This window comes from Lissotriton vulgaris, unplaced genomic scaffold (genome assembly GCF_964263255.1).
Source record: "Lissotriton vulgaris unplaced genomic scaffold, aLisVul1.2 SCAFFOLD_817, whole genome shotgun sequence".
Lineage (NCBI taxonomy): Eukaryota > Metazoa > Chordata > Amphibia > Caudata > Salamandridae > Lissotriton > Lissotriton vulgaris.
In genome coordinates this window covers 139,289-161,843 of record NW_028255577.1, presented here as the reverse complement: position 1 = coordinate 161,843, position 22,555 = coordinate 139,289, and the positions used below count along the sequence as shown (strand labels likewise).

Here is a 22,555-nt window from a genome sequence, read left to right as displayed (position 1 = left end):
GTGTGTTGGATATATATATATATATATATATATATATATATATCTAAAAATACTTACCAACTTAAAGAAGATAAGAAGAAGATAAGATGGAATCCTTATGTGAGTACTCAGAAAATCCTGCAGAGTCTACCAATAAGGAAAGATAAACCAAGTCACACTAGTTCCTACAGGTAACTCGGATAGTATCCAAATAAAGTAGTAATTAAGAGTACATAATTGGATATAGTGAGTTCACCTTTGTTAAATCTTTTCTTAGAATCAACACGTAGTGGGAACGAAGTGTAGCAGCAAACCAATCAAAACACCAACAAGAGAACAGATAGTCAACTAGCTAGGACAGGTAACCCAGAGTTTAGAGGGAGAGAAGGTTCTAGGAATTAGGAGATCTGGTATTGATGTAAATGTTCTTTTGCAGGAAGAATACACAAGATAATTCTGGACCTGTCCAGACGAAGAAAGAAGTGGCGTGTTTCTCTTTTTATTTCCAATCCCCTTTCGCCCTCTCTGCTGCTTGGGTGCTATATGTACTTGGCAGCGGAGTTTGGGAATTGCGGAACTAGTCATCGGCTCCTGCCGAAGATCTTAGTTTTGGGAACAGGTATCTGACAGATTTAAGTGCCATTTTCCAAAATTATTCCACCTGAGCAGGATAGCTGAGGGAGTATATGTGAAGTCCTTTGCAGCAGTCCTTGAGGGGTTACAGTCACAACTTAGTACTACTATTATAAAGAGAGAACTTGCACCTTTTGGCAAGGTAATCGCGGGAACCACAGCGCCAATCTACACACCCGGTACATCTTTGAAAATGTCAGGGTGTGTAGATGGACATAGGCTATATAAATAAAAATAAAAAAGCAAAATAAAAAAATTAATTTTACAAAACAAAGTAGTCCCCTGAAAGTAGCGCCGGCCGGGACCTAGCACTGGCCGCGACGCGCGTCATGACGAAGGAGGAGCGGCGGCGTCATGGAAGAGCGGCGGCGTCATGGAGGAGCGGCGGGCGGTGGTGCAGTGAGTCGCGCCGGTGACGACATGAAGAGGCGGCGGTGCAGTGGTGGTGACATGAAGAGGAGGAGCGGCGGGTCAGGTATGAAAAGTAAATAGTCGGGGGCGGGAGGGAGTCTGGCGGTACTCGGGAGGCTGGGGGCGGGAGGCGGGGGGCGCGGGAGGGAGTCGGCGGGTGCACCGCTCGACAACATGCTGCCCCAGCCACCTTCTGGCCCTGGGTTAAAAATGCAGCCCCCTTCTGCCCCCGGGCGGGCTGCTAGTCTGCAAATAAATCCCTTAGAGAGGAAGTTAGGATTGTCCAGTCAAGAAACCCAGTTTTTACGACAAAGGTTTGAAGAGTTGTCTGCTAGCTACTGATAATGAGCTGTTGGGTGTGAAGTAGGGAAATAGAGAGTTGGTTGCTTATTTGGCTCAATTTAATAAACTGATTGTCGAAACCAATTGGCCTGAAGCTAAAAGAGCCTCCATTTTTTATCGTGGGCTTAACGACGAGTTAAAGGATGGTCTGGCACAGATTCCCAAGCGACCTACAGATATCTCGGAACTAATAGATTTAGTTTTGCAAATTGACCAGCGCCAGAATGAAAGAAGTGGTGAGCGCAAAAAAGATGTAAAATATTTTCCTCCTCGATTTGACCGAATCAGATCTGACAACTTCAAGACCAAGGAAACTCCTACTGAAGCAGAACCCATGCAGATAGGATCAGTGTGTGGTCCGTTGACAAAGGAAGAAAGAGAGAAGAGGCGAGCTGGTAAGCTATGCATGTACTGCGGAGATGCGGGGCATTTTGTGAAAGAATGCACCAAGAAACCTAAAAATCCAGGTTGGTTAAAAGATCGGCTCCACCAGTAAAGGGAGGTGTTCTGGTGGAAGCTTCTGGAAAGTCAACTCCAGATTCCCAGCAAGTGGTGAATACCTTGCAATCGTCGGCTCCTCATCTTATAGTCTCCAGCTCCATCAAGTTTAGTGGAACTCAACTGGCTGATATTTCGGTAATGATTGATTCTGGAGCTACTGGCAATTTTTGTGATATTGGATTTGCAAGATCACTAGGAATCCAGTGTGTTAAGAAAGAGAAGCCGGAATCTGTTCGAGCTGTAGACGGTACCAATTTGTCTTCAGGTCCCATTGTATATGATACAGAGAAGATTTGGTTGACAGGACCTGATAGTCATGTTGAGCATCTTGAGTTTTAGTCTGATCAACGCTCCACAATTTCAGCTCATTTTGGGTCTTCCATGGTTGACTGAACATAACCCTACGATAGATTGGGCCAAGAGAACTCTCAAGATGGATTCAGCTTACTGTAAAGGTCATTGCCATGATTTGGATTTGGAATTTTCCCCTGCGTCACAACCCAAGATTTTGGCTAGCCAGCCAAGCCAAATTGGTCTGTGTAATGAAAACTCAAGAAATTCCCAGTGAATATTTAGATTTGGAAGCAGTTTTCGATGAGAGAGGGACAAATGAACTTCCACCACATCGTGATTATGACTGTAAGATAGACTTGGAACCAGGAGCCTTTTGCCCCGTAGCCGGATTTACGTTCTTTCGGAAAAAGAGAATCAACATCTCAAAGATTATCTGGACCAGTATTTAGCAAATGGTTTCATCCGTCCGTCTCATTCGCCTGTTTCTTCCCCCCTTTTTTTTTTATTCCGAAGGACGGCAGCTTTAGAACGTGTATAGATTACCGTGCCTTGAATTCAGACACCAAAAAGAATAGATACCCGTTGCCTTTAATTTCTGAAATGTTAGATCAAGTCAAAGGAGTGCGAGTCTATACAAAATAGGTTTCAGGAGGGGTTTACCATCTTGTTCGCATGGCTGAAGGTGAGGAATGGAAGACGGCATTCCGAACAAGATTCGGTTTGTTCGAGTATCAGTTGATGCCTTTTGGATTGTGCAATGCTCCAGCTGCATTCCAGCATTTTGTAAATGATGTTCTGAGGGAGTTTTTGGACCGATTTGCTGAAGTCTATATAGACGACATCTTAATTTTCTCTGAGACATGAAGTAGCATATTCAGCATGTTCGGGCCATTTAGAAAAAATTATTGGAACATCAACTTTTTGTGAAGCTGGAGAAATTTACATTTAATTCCAGTCAAGTAGAATTTTTGGGATTTGTTCTTTCGCCAGATGGAGTGTCTATGGATGACGCAAAAGTAAAGACAATCAAATAATGGCCTTCTCAGCGAAATGTGAAACAAGTGCAGAGTTGTATTGGCTTTGCTAATTTTTACAGGCGATTCATTGAAACTTTTTCTGAGAAGATCTCCCCGTTAACTCGTCTGTTGAAAAAAGGAGCTAGGTTTGAATGGACAGCTGAAACAGAAAAGGCATTTTGTGAATTAAAGAGTTTTTATTTCGGCCCCAGTGCTTTTGCATCCAAACCCTAAGGAACCTTTCTTTCTAGAAGCTGATGCTTCCAATTTGGCTATTGGACGAATTTGGTCTCCGCGAGACAGAACAACCGGACAACTTCATCCAGTAGCTTATCGTTCCCGTAAACTGAGCCCAGCTGAGTTGAACTATTCTATTACTGATCAGGAATTATTGGCAGTCAAGGATGCTTTCCGGGAATGGAGACATTATTTGCTGGGTGCTCGTCATCAAGTCACTGTATACACTGATCATCGAAACTTAGTGTCTAAAATCTGCTCGAACATTGACTCCAAGACAACTGCGGTGATCTTCATTTTTTGCAGATTATAATTTTGTGTTAATTTATAAGCCTGGTTCTACCAATGGAAAAGCAGATGCTGTATCCCGTCTGGATGTAGGCGATGAATCACCAATTTTGAAGAACGAACTGATAATTCCTAAGGAAAAGATAATTGGTGTCATGCTTTTTCCAGAGTTTGAAGAGCGGCTGGATCAGGTGCTAGCTCATTTTGATCTGGAAGACTGGGTCAGACAGGATGAAAATCGAGAGTCCAAGAATTGCAGACCATTTTTCAAAGGAAAACTTTTTGTACCAAATGTAGAACTTCAAACCTTGCTCATTCGACACTTTCATGATGATCTCTTGGCAGGTCACAAGGGAATTAAGAAAACATTGGAATAGGTGCAACGGGATTTTTGGTGGCCAACCATGGAAACTCAGGTGAGACAACATGTGACCACTTGTGATCAATGTATCAAAGGAAAATCTGTAAGAATGGCTCTGCAAGGTTTACTGCTTCCATTGCCCCCGGCTCCTTATCCGTGGCACACTGTGTCCATGGATTTTATAGTGGAACTTCCCTCCAGTCATGGTTTTTCTGTCATTTGGGTGGTAGTGGACCATTTCACCAAGATGAGCCATTTCATTCCATTAAAGTCTATTCCAAATGCAACTCAATTATCTTCCCTTTTCACGCAACATGTAGTCAGATCGCATGGTGTTCCTAAGGTGGTAATTTCTGATCGGGGTCCTCAATTTATTTCTCATTTTTGGAGGGCCTTTTTAGGTTTCGCCTGGCCGAATGCTGCGCACTTGTGCGCAGCTTTTCGGCGCAGGTGAAATCTATTGTTTACTATATGTGCTTCAGGAACGTCCCCTGGCTCCCATTGGCTAGCTCCATAAATGGAGGCTAGCCATTGGGAGCCAGATCTGTCCGTCAAGGCCGGACCAGATTCGGGGGCGTTCCCGCGATTTTTTCCCTCTCCACCCACTTCTGATCGTCATCGCGGCGGTGGGTGTGTTATTTTTTTTTTTTTAGTCTGCCTGTTTTCGTCTTTTTACAAGTGTTTGTTGTTGGAGTTGGCTGCAAGATTCGAGTTCCCACGAGGCGATCAAGTAAGGAGCATTTTGTTTATAAATGTGTTTTCACTTTGTAAGTTTCCGTATTTTGTCCTGTGCCCGTTCCCGGCCCCCCCCCCCCCCTCCCGCTGTCCGTGCGCCGTTTCCCCCCCTCCGCGCTGTCCGTGCGCCGTTCCCGCCCTCCCCTCCCGCTGTCCTGTGCCCGTTCCCACCCCCCTCCCCTGTGTCTTTTCTTATACTTCAGGTTCATCTTGTATTGACCACTTAATTATTTTGTTATCATTTACTACTAGTACTCATATGTTTTAATGTGTTTGCATAACAAGGTTTTGTCAGATTGCTCTGGCATCCTGATCTCCACGGGACCAGCGCACTCTTCATTTCTACTATCGTATTCCATATTCTTTAGTCATTGGCCCAATATGCTTCTCTTTAGATATCGGACCTCTTCATTCCGTTGCATCAGTATTCCACGAGGACATTGGCACAATTACAAGCACTTTGCAATTTGCGCTCCTTTTACACCGGAAGTTATTTTTCAGTTGTTATTTTTCAGTTCATCTTTCACATTGAAATGCCGGCTGGTCCGGCATTATTTACTTTAGCTTCTTTTACGGCCTCGGTAACAATTAGATATGCATTTTAACAATATACCACACATGGCTCTGCATTCTATGATGGCGGCCGTCAATGAAGGTACTTTTGAGAGCATTTTTCACCGCTATCCTTTGTCGCTGTCTACATCCCAGCAGTGTCTTCTTAACTAGGTACACAACACGAGTCTCCATCCAGCACTCCGGCGAACCACGGTTTAGGTGCACGAGCTCCTCAGTATCAATAAGTCTTAAGCCGCGTTCCCACGCTGTTTCCAGCCTGGTTACACACAGTGCTAGCATAGGTTTTTACACCCTAGGCTCTGCTTGATGTTTGGCAGCTTGGGACATCCTCTTGACATTCTTTGTCCTGGCGCACCACATTACCGCTTGGCATGCCGGTACTAGTTAGTGACAATGCAAGCTGACACTAAGGTTACTGTGATTATCATCAAGATATTGTTCATCAGGCATGGCAAGGAATTTTTGAGGCAATTATCTAGTACTTCGCATTTACTGATTTGTGAAGGCAAGGTAGCTTGTGGCTATTTTCTATTAGCCCGCATTTTATGTTTTCAGCTCTTGCTTTCACAGGGACCTTCGTTTTTTACTGTTTAACTTTGGCGAACATTGGAATCTCACAGAGGTAAGAGCATGTTTATTTGGATTGATTATACTGGCAGGGCAGTGTTCCTGAAAGAAATTGATTCACTTTTTGGAACTTTGATAGGTTACATCATTGGCATCACTGGGTTCCTACGTTCAGTGGGACCCTCTAAGATAGGATGGGTTTATTAAAAAGCAACCGTTCACACTGTTTTAGACACTGGGTGTATTAAAATAGTGTTAGACAAACGTTCACCATCATTGCACGCTCAACATACAGCATGCTTACAAGTAACAGCCTTATATTTTCCACAGGTTCTTATTGTATATTGATCTACAGCAGCATGAATCATATCTTGGCATGACACAATAGGGGTCCTATTAGACCTCTAATATTAACACAATCGTTTGGAAAATTGAGGGCTGTGTGGGCTGAGAGAGCTGTGTGGGCTGAGAGAGCTGTTGGCAATGTAAATAACAATGCCATTTATTTATAAGTAAAAAAAAAAAGAAAAGAAATGTCATGAGCAATGCCAATAGCTCTAACTTTTCCAAAGGCGAAACCATTGCATTGTAAATGCTTGTTAAGAAGATTGGACATAGAGTCTCGTTTGTCTTCCAGTTTCCATCTAGAGACTGATGGCCAAACGGAAAGAGTAAATCAGGAACTGGAGCAGTATTTGCATTTGTTTCTGATGGACCATGAGGGAGATTGGCCAGACCTATTTGGGCAGCAGAGTTCGCCTATAACAACGCAAAACATTCTTCTACAGGTTACACTCCTTTCTATCTAAACTCAGGGAGACATCCAAACACTTTTGTAGGGAAGCAGGAAAGTGAGGTTCCAGCAGTAGAAGAGGTAGTTCAAGATTTACAAGATGCCTATCAGCAAGCCACAAGAAATCTAATCAGGGCTAAGGTCTCTTACAAGAAACAAGCAGATAAGAAAAGGCGTTCCATGAGCCTGGAGAGGAGGTTTGGATTTCCACCCGAAATTTGCGCTTGAAAGGTAATCGGAAGTTCCAACCCAGATTCATTGACCCTTTTCAGGTTGATAAGATGGTGAATCCAGTTAGCTTAAAGATTAAACTCCCTCAGAGATTAAAGAGCTGTTCAGTATTTCATATTTCCTTGTTGAAAAAGAGTTCCCCCAAGCCCATTCAAATTCAGACAGAAGAAGAGTATGAAGTAAAAAAGATTGTAGATTCCAAGTTAAAGAAAGGAAAAATATTTTACCTAGTGGACTGGAAGGGTTATGGTCCTGAAGAAATAACCTGGGAGTCCAATTTGCGGGCACCAAGACTGATTCAAGAATTTCACAAAAGATACCTCCATAAGCCCAAAAGGAGTAGGGGTGGTGCTTTGGTGGGGGGTACTGTCAGGACTGGTTGATCTAAACTGTCTGTGAGCCTCAAGTTCCTCCCAGTCCGATGTAAACTTCGTCAGGGCAAACATACCAGATATCCTAGACCCTTACCAAATAGCTGGTCCTCCCTTTTGTTTTGTAGACAAGTGTTACCCTCGCGGTGCAATTTCAAGATGGCCGCGGTTTCACTTGTTGAAGTGCTGGTCTAGTGTTTCTGGGGTTTCAGCGAGCGCAGCTGTGTTTGCTTGCTCGCGCCCTCCTAACTGCGCACTTCAACTGACTAGCTTCATGGAACGGTTCCCTTCTTGAGAGCTGCCGAAGTGAAGGTTCAAATTCCTGGTTTGTGAGTAGCTGAGCTTTTCTGGGCTGTCAGTCTGTTCCGCGAATGCGATAAGTCAGTCCAGAATATTCTAATTTCGAGTACATTTGGAGAAGCGCCAAGATAGCGTGTCAGTCACAGAAGAGTTTGTTTCATTTGAGTTGAGTTTCTTGAGATTAGTGAGTCTATCACCAGAGACGTTTTGAGTTAGAGAAACTAGGGAGTGGAGAATTCCTGCAGAGACGAATCAACACATAGTGGGAACGAAGTGTAGCAGCAAACCAATCAAAACACCAACAAGAGAACAAATAGCCACCCAGCTAGGACAGGTAAACCAGAATTAAGAGGGAGAGAAGATTCTAGGAATTAGGAGATTTAGTATTGATTTAAATGTTCTTTTGCAGGAAGAATAAACAAGAGAATTCCGGACCTGTCCAGACGAAGAAAGAAGTGGCGCGTTTCTCTTTTTATTCCCAATCCCCTTTCCCCCTCTCTGCTGTTTGGGTTCTATATTTACTTGGCAGCGGAGTTTGGGAATTGCGGAACTAGCCATCGGCTCCTGCGGAAGATCTTAGTTTTGGGAACAGGTATCTGACAGTCAGACAGTGTCCAGATGAGAAGGGCGCTGTGATAAGACCCAAAAAGTGTCTTGTATATGCTCTGTAACCTGCTCCTCCGGTCAGAACTGCCGCCAGAGGGTAATATCGAATGCCTCTCCAAGAAGATTTGTCTTTGTGACTACCGAGCCGCTGACATTTCCAGCATCTATCTGACTAACCAAGAAGCTTTGAGAAAGTCACGGTGGTGACGAAACGCACGTTGGCTGTGATCGGTTTTCTTCACGACTAGGACTGGACTATTCTGCATTTCACGCAAACATTTGTTGTATGAATGTATTGTGCAATATGCATACGCCAGTTTCTTGTTTGCTGTTTGTTTTTTGCTTCTATGTTATCACAAATAAATGTATACATAAATGACTTATGAAATAACTTCCATGGTTTCCAGAATTAGGCAGAATCTCTCATCCTAGTGTTTGGTGGTGTAAAACAATGTACCATATTTGAGTTTACGTGAAACTTTAGAAGTTCCATGTTTTTTGGTCTCGACCTGCCAATGCGCTTGCGCATTGCAGCTCGAGACATATAGAGGTGCATCAGGAAAGCTTACCAAGAGGGCTTTGGCAGGTGGATTACGCACAGTGTATGTGCTCCGTGCACGTACTTGCCATTTGCTCCCCGAGCCTCGGCAGACCTGCCACAGCAATGCAGAGCTTCAGATTTCAAAGGAATGCTCTCCCCCGCCGCCATCTGCGCAATGCCAGAGCTTGCCACTTCACGCGCTCCGCAGAATCAGCCCTCCTCCGAAGACTTGTTTACAGTGCTGCCAGCCTATCGCGTGCCCGCCGCATCAGACTTCAAAGAAAGGCTGCCACTCATTCGCCCCCCCCCCCCGGCGCACTCGGAGAGAACATATTTCAGCACAGCTACCTATTTGCTCCTATTAAATGCTTGTTTTTTCGGTGCGCTTGCATCTTTATATTAACCAGACTCCTTCACTCGGACCAAAACAGAGGAAAGTGACATCCCTCATTCAGTCTCACATTCATTCATAAACATCAACGCCATTTGCCAGCATCCACTTCACGCGCTTCGCAGATCATAAACAGGACCATCTGCTCGTGCCCAGCCCCCCTCCCAGCGCTACCTTTCCTCTGCTCAGGCTTCAACTGGTGCCCGACATCGCAGCCCTGCTTCCCCCCCCGAGGCTTGTTCTCTTTCCCTTTCACTCTGTGTTCTCCTGTTTGTTCATCATTTTCCTTTCTCGCTTTCCATTCTTTGTCTGCGCCCACACCCCTTTGTCATGGTATTCCGTATTTATTTATGAAGTAAAGGGCATAGGTAAGTATAGGGGTTCTACTGCACAAAAAAATGCAAAACCGGCTTAAACAGACGAACCTCGGCCCAGGGGGATGTCGTCGCGCTTGACAAGCGCAGCCGAAGAGTCGTGGTTTGTGTGTCCGCTGTTCCTCAACCCCAGGTTATTTTCCGCAGGTCTCTCTTGATTGAAGGGTACTTTTAAAATAAAACTGGTGTTCGGGATTAAATTGACGTATAGCTGCGTCATTTAACATGTTATGTTTTGATGCACTATGAATGCTACGCTTTTGTTTCTGTATTGTGTGGTCCATGCTTATCCTTCAGCAAAGCTCGCCTCCATACAATAAGGATATTTATACCCTACATTACACCGAAAATGTAATCTTTACTTCTCACCACAACAGTCTCTTTTCAATACTTGTGTCTGTAGAACGTTCCGTTCCCGTCAATAACATTGACCATCATCCTATTACTTCTGGGGAAATAATCCCTTGGCATCATGAGTGAACAGAATACAATGAGCAGCTCCAAACGTCAAGGAGCGCCAGTAATGGAACACACCCATGATTTGCACACAATCACAGGATGCTTGAGCCAACGCCAGATTCGAACCTGGTTCCCCAGCTTCAAGGTCGGACGCTTTGGCTGTTACGACACATCTGGTCGCTGCTCCGTCCTCTCCTGTTCCTCCCTCTTTCCTCCTCCTTATGTTGTCACTCAATCTAGGCACACCTCCCTCATCATTTGCCAATGCTTGTTATGTAGGCATTTTATTTGCATATTTGCATGCTCATTTAAATAGTAAGCATAGTTGCATACTTTTAAATAGTATTATATTGCTTTACAGGAAAACACATATATTATGTCCGTGCACTTAACTTTTCAACTGCTTCTGTCATAATGCAACACGTGCTTCTTTGCTAAACTTCTGTTAATTCTGTCGTCAAAATACAGTACTCCAGCGTTTTATATACGTATTTGCTGTATGTGTTTACCCATTACATTCAGTTTGCAGTGGTTTGTTTTTAGGTGCAAAATCTGTGCCCCTGTAGTCTACATCTGCCATGCCTTCCATTAAACTACAATTACATGCGTCACCTCTGTGCTCGTGCAGCCCCTTATAAACCTTTTCATCAATTTAAAAGTTAGTACCTCCAACTCCAAACTCCACCCTCCAAACTCCACCCTCCAACTTCCAACTCTACCCTCCAACTCTACCCTCCAAATCCACCCTCCAACTCCTACTCCACCCTCCAACTCCTACTCCACCCTCCAACTCCTACTCCACCCTCCAACTCCTACTCCACCTTCCAACTCCACCTCCACCCTCCAACTCCTACTCCACCCTCCTACTCCAACCTCCAACTCCTACTCCACCCTCCAACTCCACCCTCCAACTCCTACTCCTACTCCACCCTCCTACTCCACCCTCCAACTCCTACTCCACCCTCCAACTCCTACTCCACACTCCTACTCCAATCTCCAACTCCACCTCCACCCTCCAACTCCAACTTCAACTCCACCCTCCAACTCCTACTCAACCCTCCTACTCCACCCTCCTACTCCAACTCCTACTCCACCCGCCAACTCCTACTCCACCCTCCAACTGCACCCTCCAACTCCACCCTCCAACTCCTCCCTCCAACTCCTACTCCACCCTCCAACTCCTACTCCACCCTCCAACTCCACCCTCCAACTCCTACTCCACCCTCCAACTTCCAACTCCACCCTCCAACTTCCAACTCCACCCTCCAACTTCCAACTCCACCCTCCAACTTCCAACTCCACCCTCCAACTTCCAACTCCACCCTCCAACTTCCAACTCCACCCTCCAACTCCCAACTCCACCCTCCAACTTCCAACTCTACCCTCCAACTCCACCCTCCACCTCCACCCTCCTACTCCCCTCCACCCTCCTACTCCACCTCCACCCTCCTACTCCACCTCCACCCTCCTACTCCACCCTCCAACTCCTACTCCAACTCCTACTCCAACTCCTACTCCACCCTCCAACTCCTACTCCACCCTCCTACTCCACCCTCCTACTCCACCCTCCTACTCCACCCTCCTACTCCACCCTCCAACTCCACCCTCCAACTCCACCCTCCAACTGCACCCTCCAACTGCACCCTCCAACTCCTACTCCACCCTCCAACTCCACCTGCCAACTCCTACTCCACCCTCCAACTCCTCCCTCCAACTCCTACTCCACCCTCCAACTCCATCCTCCAACTCCTACTCCACCCTCCAACTTCAACTTCACCCTCCAACTTCACCCTCCAACTCCACCCTCCAACTCCACCCTCCAACTCCACCCTCCAACTTCCAACTCCACCCTCCACCCTCCACCTTCCTACTCCACCTCCACCCTCCCACTCCACCCTCCTACTCCACCCTCCAACTCCTACTCCACCCTCCAACTCCTACTCCAACTCCTACTCCACCCTCCAACTCCTCCCTCCAACTCCTACTCCACCCTCCAACTTCCAACTCCACCCTCCAACTTCACCCTCCAACTCCACCCTCCAACTTCCAACTCCACCCTCCACCTTCCTACTCCACCCTCCACCTTCCTACTCCACCTCCACCCTCCTACTCCACCCTCCAACTCCTACTCCACCCTCCAACTCCTACTCTACCCTCCAACTCCTACTCCACACTCCAACTCCTACTCCACCCTCCTACTCCACCCTCCAACTCCTACTCCACCCTCCAACTCCTACTCTACCCTCCAACTCCTACTCCACACTCCAACTCCTACTCCACACTCCTACTCCACCCTCCACCTCCACCCTCCAACTCCAACTCCACCCTCCAACTCCACCCTCCAACTCCACCCTCCAACTCCACCCTCCAACTGCACCCTCCAACTCCACCCTTTAACTCCTCCTCCACCTGCCAACTCCTACTCCACCCTCCAACTTCCAACTCCACCCTCCAACTCCCTACTCCACCCTCCAACTCCACCGCTCCAACTCCTACTCCACCCCTCCAACTCCTACTCCACCCTCCAACTCCTACTCCACCCTCCAACTCCACCCTCCAACTACACAGTCCAACTCCTACTCCACCCTCCAACTCCTACTCTACCCTCCAACTCCTACTCCACCCTCCAACTCCTACTCCACCCTCCAACTCCTACTCCACCCTCAAACTCCTACTCCACCCTCCAACTCCACCCTCCAACTCCACCCTCCAACTCCTACTCTACCCTCCAACTCCTACTCTACCCTCCAACTCCTACTCCACCCTCCAACTCCTACTCCACCCTCCAACTCCTACTCCACCCTCCAACTCCTACTCCATCCTCCAACTACACCCTCCACCCTCCAACTACACCCTTCAACTACACCCTCCAACTACACCCTAACTCCTACTCCACCCTCCAACTCCTACTCCACCCTCCTACTTCCAACTCCACCCTCCATCACTCGTTCAAATATGGTCTCTCAATGTTTCAAGCTTTATTACAAATGTCACAAAAAGATGTTAATATTTCACTTCTTTTCTTGAATTTTCGTCACAATAAAATACACTGAACATAATCTTCACAAAAGTTATTTACAAAAGTTTAAGCTATTGCCACTATAAATTACAATAACTATTATTTAAGTTAATTATTTAAAAAAATTTAAAGCCATTGATTTATAATATCAATACATCTAAGTCACGTAAATACAAAACATGTTGCATTATAAATACTATAGGTGTCACGTTTGCAAAAGGTAAAAGTATTGGCATTGTAAATGACACAGCTATTAATTTCGCTTTTTCCAAAACCAACGCATTAATAAAAAATGTGTTATTTACAAGACCAATTGCTCAAACTTTCCTAATGCGAGACCTATTACATTGCAAATGCTTGTTTCTTTTGCCATTCACTTAAATATTCGATTTTTGAAAACTAAGTCTAGAGCTGCAATTGCAGCAGTTCAGAAAACTGCTCAATCCAGCAGGCTCAATCCAGCAGGCTAAAAGTGAATGTTTGGGAACCATTCCTCCCGTTTTCCGGTAAGAGACACCAATTACGTCCAATGCAAGTTGGTGAGGAGTAAATCCTTCATCAAGAAGTTTAATATGATTGTCTGTAAACAAAGTTTGGTATTGTGAAATAGTTATCTTTAATGCGAAGATAAAGTTTCATTCTTAGCGGTTTGTTAATTTCAACATTGACATTTGTGTTTTTCCCCATCCTGCTGCAGCCAGAAGAACTGAGAGAAATCATTGAGAAGGCCCGGGAGATGGAGCAGAACAACGGCCACTTCTTTGATACAGCGATCGTGAACACAGACCTAGAGAAAGCCTATCAAGAGCTTCTCCGTTTAATTAACAAACTGGACACGGAGCCACAATGGGTGCCTTCCAGCTGGTTACGGTGAAGAGGAAGCAGTAGAGCAGAAAACTGATAGACACCAAGTGGGCTTTTGTTGGCAATTTGTCGAATGGAGAACGCAGTTGTAAACTTGAACACCTAAGTACTCGGCTGCACGAACCCGAGTTTACAACCTGTGGCTTTCAGTGGTTGAAGAGACAAAACCGTCAGAGTTCAAGAATGCATCCCTCTTCTTGATCACGGTGATTGTTTGCTGGCATCACACTACACATTGACTGTGGTGTACAGCTCTTAAGCATACAGTCTAAATTGTGAGCAACATTTCCAAGTGTTTTAAGGAAGCGAAGATTCTCACTGGGAGCTGTAATCCTTTAACGGCCATGGTTTCTCATTTTAGTCTCCGACCCACCTTCAGATACATGAATGTGCTCCGTTGCACTCTCGACATGGTGGCCGGGATCCAAAATGTCGTAAAACATAGTGTGAGCGGGGGGGGAGGGGGGGCAGGGACTGTCCCTTTGTATTGCAGCTCTCATCGCAGCCAAAACAAACTACCATACAGGCTCCATTTTTCTGACTAAGCAGTAATAACCTATACCCAATTTCCTGATCTCAAAAACAAAGGTTATGTACACATGCTGAACATTCTTATGGACATAGATCGATGTCTTTTTATACACTGTAGAATTTCAATAATGACTAACTTCTGAACATGCAAACACTAGATTGTAAGCCTTTGCTTCCAAAGCCTTTTAGGCAGTTCTTTCCCAAGCGCTGAAAGGAAGCCACTTTATTCTAGAGTGCGCTTTGGTTTTTTTAATGTTGTGTTTTGGTTCAACGAGGGGAGACGAAGCCTTGCTTCTAAACATTCCATTTTATAGTATTTCCATTTTATTACAGTTCATTTTTATTATAGCACTTGATTTTAGCAATAAACCCTGAATCCAAAAATTGTTTATAATGTAAATATTTCAGGCTGTTGCCACTTTCTACATCCCATCCCTCCTTGTTTGCACACATTACTTCATGCCCTGTTTTCAACTGATGATCAATGCTTGTGTAGATCTAATACTTTGAATGTAGTTCTTTTGTATCCTGATCTGATAAAGTGTCCTGTGATGGTTCAACCACCTTTCTTTACCAATCTTCTGATTTATTTAAGAGACTAAGGACAAACACATTTGATTTTTGTGTAGCTGAGTTATTTTTTTCTGTATCATTATTTGTTCTCCCTTCTAACGTAACCATGTTTTCCTTGTTATCATGTATGCCGGATGCCAGTCCACTGTACTGATAATCTGGGCAGAAGATGTTTAGTCGATGTTTGCAGTGGTGAATGTAGACGCTAAGAGTTGCACTGTTTATGAGCTAGGGAGACGTCTTCCGGCATTCTTAAACCATAAGGTCTGCTAAGCCTTACATGATTATCTATAATGCATTCATAATTGTATTCAGCAACTTTGAACTCCGGATAATCAAAATTAAGTGTAAAATGTCAAATTGGACTAGAATTAATGAAATTCTCAATTTCTTCTTCCCGACGTTCCTGTTAGTCAGCCAATGAGTTATTCTTTTTTATACTTTTGAGCGTGTATATTTGTGTTAGAAAAGATCATGCAAAGACTACTTTTATATTTGAAACTTGAAAATCTTGACACATTATCTCAGTAGGTGAGCGAGAAGGGCTGCTCTGAGCCTAGCATGCCAGAATGAATTACTTTTACTTTACAGTTCTCTAACTTAACTAAGCCTCTGACCATCTCTCTCAATTTACCCAAAACGTTGTATAGGTTCTTATAAATACTAACTGAAGGGTCACTGCAACATTCTAACGCCCTTTGATGTTTCTGGGTACTACCGTCTATATATAATAAACTGGAACAAAAGCAATTAAATGCCATTGTTATAACTGCTGTATACAGATGTTTTTGTTAACCAGACAATGATTGTTTAGTGCATTCTCAGTATCTCACTCAAGCCTTGAAACAATACGACAAATGACTGTAGGATGGCAGACAGGTCTGAATGCTCACCTTACTTACAAAGTGTTATGTAAATGGCACAAGTTATCCTGAAAATCATCCCACCCTTGAGTCTCATCATTTGGGAGACCCTATCTTACGATTTAGAAATCATAACAAACCATTGCTCTCCATCTTGCTGACAAAAACAAATAGTCTCAATTTTCTTCATGCCAATATCATTTCCTATCTGTATCATATGTGAGTAAGTCTTGCCCTTAGATGGGGGTCCTGCTTTACATCTTGACCTGAATGCAACACTTACACCTGATTTATTTTTTCACATTACATGGTAATATCCTTGATTGCAGATTCTCACACATAAGTTATACTTTCGTCTCTTGTTATATTATCCCAGTGTATATACATGTTCCGAAGATGTGCATGCACTGGCATATTGCGGAGGTTGGCTTTAGCTGTACTTGGCCGAAAACAGCACTGCATACTTTAAATAAGCATGTATAATGAAACTGTGCTGTAGTCAAGACTCTACCCACATATTCTTACAAATGGCACATGTGTTTGATAGCATCAGGGCCAGGCATGTGTAGGATCCTCAAAGTCTGCATGAAAAAGTAGTAGCTTTGCAATCAAAGGCAAATTTACCTCGCAACTCTAATTAAAAACCTATGTTTCTAATCTCGACAAACAAAATCTAATATACCTTTATGTAGGATTAAGGTTTCATCTTTTCTCTATTCGCACTAAAATGAAGAGTAATGGGATGTGGCAACTGAACGCATAATGTTTAGTTTTCAGCCTTAATACAGTCTTCCTTCGTCATTTTCATCTAAACTGTAAATTGAGTGATTGTCGAGGGCGCACATGAATGTGAATGATTATCTGTATTCGATTCACCGATCCTTTTAGTCACAGCATGGTGTCATATTCAGAAGCTAAACACTGGATACTCTGTTGTCTTGTACATTTAATTTAATTGACTTTTTTGTCTGCATTTGTGTGTTTCTGTATATATTTCCAGTATTACACAAAAATTATACTAGGGCAAATTTAGATTGCAATTGTGTATTTTCTTTAAATGAATGAAAGGCTTGTAAGGTGTGCCTTGCAAACAAGAACATTTTTTTTTTAATTAAAGTACTTAACATTCCTGGTTTGAAGAATAATAGGTCTTTGCTATCAGTCCCTGTTAGGGGTGTCTAAAAAGATGAGCATGTTAATTGAAAAGAGCGACAAGAGGATGAATTACATTTTTTGTAATGGGTTACAAGGGAGTAAAAATGGTTTACTGATCTCAACACTAATGCAAACTGAACAAGAAAGTAGATGACAGTAGTAGCTGAGTGATGTTGAATGGTTCAGTGAAAGTGTTCTTGGAATGCTATATAAGTAAGTGATAGCACTGCAATGTCTAAAGCACATTCTGGAACTAAATTTACTTTTATCTCCGACAGTGGTCTTTGTAAATGACAAGCAAAACTCAAATTGAAATGCACATTCTCAGAACATGCTCAGCATGCCCTGTATATTGATACTGTTGACTTGTTCTTAAAAGAGAGCTCTAAGTGTCTTAATTACCAAACATATTATGCACATCTAAAGTACTAGGTGCTCAACCCAGAGCATTTATGCAAGGGCCCTCTTTCTACAGACTTTTTGTTGGTGTCCTTTCACTATATGCGTTAAAATACTTTCCATATTTAAAAAAAAGAAATTCTGGCACAATAGATTTTATTTGTGTGGCCTTGATTTAAAACAATTCAGTGTGTTTAATAGTTTCCAGATTATTCAGTTAAGAACATGACTGCTTTTCGTTTTGGGCAAGGATTTTTTAAGACCAAAAAATATGGCATCTGAAAGTCAGATGGTAAGTGTGCTTTTTCCATACTTGCTACAACTCCTTCTATTATCTCATTTTCCGTTCTAGAGCTTGTATGTTTTGGAACCTCATCTTGGCCTCTGTTCATAAACCTGTAACTAAAATGTAGATCTTTAAAGTCTTCTAAGTCCAGTAAAATCATTATCCCATTATGTCACATAATAGTGTGGTGCACGGTTGAAATGGTAATTGGTTATTTGGTGCAAATACTATTTACAAAATGTCCTTAGCAGCTTAAATATAGCATGATTCCATTATGTTTGCTGAATTCATTAAACAGTGTTCTAATGAGAAATTAATTTTAAACATCCCTTTTTTTAGTCCTGGTTATTTTTTCTAGATTACACTTTGAACACTACAAACTTTTCTTCACTTTTAACCAGAGCAATAAAGGTATTGGCTATTTCATATTGCGTTGCTGCCACGGTTTACCTCAGAAATACTTTTGAGCATGTTGATGTTAGGCATTTGAAGATATTTTCATTGGTGGGCATTGTGAATGGGAATAGAAAAACGTGCTTTACTATTGTACACTTTAACCTAGTGTCCCTTAGACTTGTGGAATTGAGGTTAAGGAGTGTTGGGCAGTTTTCTTCAACTGTGTTTTATCTTAGTCCTAATTGTTGCACAGGAAGAACGTTGAATTGGAGAAGGTTCTATTCACTTATATTTAGGTGGATCTCCAGGCTTATTTCTCTACATTGTTTTGGTTATTTATTTTTGATTTCTGACACACACATTCTGTGTTTTGTATATCCTTTCTTCTGTAATGATCGTTTCACGTAAAAAATTGGTATGGAAAACTTGATTTGGACATTAATCTTTGCTAACACTAAGCACTTTCCGCTGGCCACTTTCACCCTCTATTTTCAGAAGCCTTTTTATTTGCCTCCTGTTTCTTAGCAATAACATTTCCAGACTAAAAGGTAGGAGCAGTTGAATTTATTATAACATTTTGCCTTCCATTTAATACATTTCTTTGGCTCTAAATAGTCACACCGGGGATAGTTGAGTGGATACCCTTGGCATTATAACTGCTATATAAGTTGGAGGACAAGTCTTCTAAATGGGTGCCATTTTAAGCTCCTCGGGGAAATAAATATATTTTATAATTTGATTAAGTGGTAGTGAATGAGTTAATCTTCTATCTCGGGAAAACAAGCAACTTGTTAAGTGCTGATGCCCACTCAACATTGAAAATGAACTCTGGCGTCCCTGTTAGATAGGGTATTTGATCTTGTTGGACAAGTTAAGGTTTTGAATGTTATTTTTAAATATGTGTTGTTTAAAGATTCCAATTGCATTCACGGATTTTGACAATGGATTTTTAAAAAATGTTCTTAACTCTACTCTTGACTTGCTGAGATAGGTTAGAACTGTCTTTGTTGTAACACAAAGTAAAGGGTTGTGTAAACTTGCACAGTGCAGCACATTACTTTGTTCAATAGAGCAAGACTCACTGCAATAATTGATAATGTGCCATCCAGAAACATAGTGCAAGGTTCTTGTCATAGTCCACCCAGTGATGCTGTAAATCACACTTTCTTGTCATGAACATCTCCATAACAGTCTCACTCGGAAATATGCTTAATCAATAATAAGTTAATTGTAGAGTTGATACAGAGAGCAAATCTTGCCAAGTACCATGATTGGTGTTCTTGTCGGATGATTCGATGTTGGTCTTGGAGTAAACAAAAGAAAACTGGCTTGCAGTCCGGATACATCAGTTGTCACATAGTTGAACTTGAGCAAAGCCAATCTCTCTGTTACATTTAGTCTAACTTTGTTGTCTATAATAAAAATTAAGTGCAAGAAGCACTATATAAATCTTTGAGAGTAATTTTGTTAAAGAAAACCAGACTTTTTTCACTGATAAGTAGCACTTTGGCAAAATATTTAGAGTATCTACACCCAGTTAAGTGGCCAGCATCTGAAGTAGTTTCAAACAATAGTTTACTTTGACTGTTTTTTGTGGCAAGATTGGGACTTGATTGTTCACGTAAAAGTCCAGTGGCACATATTGTGCCATACCATATTTGTAGAGTGAAACATGGGCTATTTGCACCTTGATTTCAGTTATGAGACTACTGAGCATTTATTAGTTATTCAAATCAATGATTCCAGTATGCTGGCCCGGTCTACACGGCTGATACATTTTCTATGTGTGTACTGGATGTGACTGGCTTTTGTTACTTTAGCACTATCATTCTCGAGTTATTGCTCCAGTTCACTTTGTGCATATCTATTTTTGGTCTCAAATAATCTTGGCACAATTGTTTGCCAAAACAGAAAATTTTCCCATCCTTGTTAAGCACCACCTTTTCAACACCCGTCCTCGAGTGACTAGGTGGCTCACCAGAGCTTGTTGATGTAATGTGTCCTTTTGTGAATGGCGAACGGCACCACAGCTGGCATCTTAGATTCTTAGGTTGTCTTGCTCATTGCCATTTCCCCTATACAAGCATCAAAGGGCCACTAAGGGTAGGAACATTGAGCCCCTCCTAAGCAAAATACTCGCCATTGTTAATGTAGGCATTGGTTCCTAGTGGTTTTGGCAAACATGTGATATGTTTGGGTGCCCCAACAACTTCTTCTTTAGGGACAAAAATATATTCTCCAGTGATGAACTGGTTAATGGATTAGGTGTTGGTTTGGAATCAGTAATGGTGATCTAGGAGCTTTGTGAGGTATTTTGGAGTAACATAAACTACATTGTTAGGGACTTTCCTGCCGTTTTGTACTCTAAATGGGCTGTCTTTCTGTATGTAGGTGTATATATATTTCTGTCCTACACCTCAGGTCTGGGTGTCAGTATATACAGCTGCCCATGCCTTTAATACATAGTGCTGCATTTTCTTAAAAAATAAGTTGCTTGTCAAACGAACAAACAAATGTGGCGATATCTGAGGTGCTAGAAAGTGCTAGCCAGTAATCTGAAAAAGAACTCCCAGGGACAAATTAAATTAAAAGGTACACCTTGATAGCGCACATGTAAAACAGATGACTGGAGACAGGAAGGAGCTGCATGCAACTCTAATCTAAAATGAGAATGCGAACATTCCTTCGTCTAAACACAATGTCAAGTTTATGTGCATAAACTTGAACAGGTAGACTTTCACTGGCCAGTGTTCTGCTCTGATCTCTCCTGTATGTTTGGGTATATTTTAGAGTGCTTTACAGCTTAGCGACTGTACTTGTGTTTGCAAAGAACTGCCACAGTATAAGAATATTTAATGGATGCATCAGTCAGCCTATTTAAAGTTACGTAATAGAAGTAATATACTACTGTTGATTTGCACATAATACTGGGATATTCTTTAACAATATCAGTCAAATTCTCCAATATCTATTATTCCCTGAATTGATATTCGAATTAAAACCGCTAGAAAGGATGCAGATGAAGAACCATTCAAAAGAGGCTCCGTGCCAAATAAGCGTGTTCGCCATAATTAATGGTGACGGCAGCAACTGTAGATCATAAGAAGTATTGAGGATAAATAGAGAAGAGCGCTGAACCACCTCTTTTAAATCATCTGTTAAACTAGCTTTAGTTTGATTAATCAATAAGGCAAAATACGCTTGGAAAAGCTTTACATTATTTAAGTTTTCCACAGCTACCACTAACCTTGGATGTTCCACATGAAGGTAAAGTGTAGTTTAATTTCCTGTGAGCAAAACCAGGAAAGAGACTCACAAACTGATTTATCCATGCACATAGTGTGCTCAAAATTATTTAAAATCAGCATGGGATGTAGTTACACCAGTGGCAGTTACGAAAGTAACACATCCTGACCAACATATTTTTTCTTGGGTCTATGTATGTAGTAACCAAGCATTTGAAGTAAAGTTTGCCAATAGGTAATGGAAAGTGCTCTGTATAGCATATAAGGGGAGGCCAAGACTTAAACATCGATTTGATTACAATAAAAGCATACGCATTCATAAATCAAGTGAAGGTGTTGTTAGTTATTACACTCTTTCAAAACATCAGTATTACTCAGAGATGCAAAGTAAAATGTAGGTACATGGTTAGTCATAACAAAGCAGCGGTTAAATTAAAGCTTCTAAAACGTTAAGCTGTTTTACATTATGCTAGCCAGTTTTGGAGTTCCTCTAATGTGCTGTATGAATTAGTAGTGTTACTAATTTATTTTGAGTTTGCTATACAGTGATAAGATGTACAGAAGTATACCAGCATACTAGAAACTAACATCCATTCAGTGGGTGCTAGCAAAGAACAAGAATGAATGGAGTTAGGAAAGTTCTGATTGGACATCCATGGATAGGTCTCAATGCTTGACCAATCTTTGTTCAAACTCTTACCAATAATAGAGTGACCAAATCAGGATAACATGCAAACCAAATCTAACTTGCGACTTTATTTGTAGATTTTAGCAGTGATAAGGGGGTTTTCATGTTTATAAACCTGCCCCGTATTTCTTTTTCTTGAAAAAGGGGGGCTCTACACCAATTCATATCTCTTGCTTAAAGTAACATTACTGCTATAAGAGTTACGTTTTTTTAAAGTGTACACAAATGGTACTAGTTGGTTTCTATAGCATTTTTCACTGTGCATTGCAGTCATTCAAAATATTCCCATAACATAATTATTGAAAAGCAAAGTACTTTGGAGGTATTCAGTGTGTTTAGCCCCTTTTCAGAATGGTGAGAAGTAAAGTTGGATTATTTCTCTAAATATTGTAGCTACAGCTACTTCAATAGCTATTCTTAGTTTGCTTTACCTACAAAAGCCCAACAGCTAATGCCTGTTTTCTTTGGTCATCCAATTTCTGTAGCGTGAAATATCTCTGGTGCCACATTGAGACAAACTGACAATTTCA

At 42.2% G+C, this 22,555-nt stretch overlaps 1 protein-coding gene across 1 annotated transcript in view; it reads left to right on the top strand.

Annotated features, from left to right (window-relative positions):
- The window catches only part of PALS1 (protein associated with LIN7 1, MAGUK p55 family member), a 489,281-nt gene that overhangs the window by 465,862 nt on the left and 864 nt on the right, over nt 1–22,555 (top strand). Inside the window, exon 14 of the mRNA XM_086951985.1 lies at nt 13,723–22,506. Within this exon, the coding sequence (XP_086808111.1) occupies nt 13,723–13,899 (177 nt within the window). The 3' untranslated portion in view covers nt 13,900–22,506. The remainder of the gene's footprint in view (nt 1–13,722; nt 22,507–22,555) is intronic.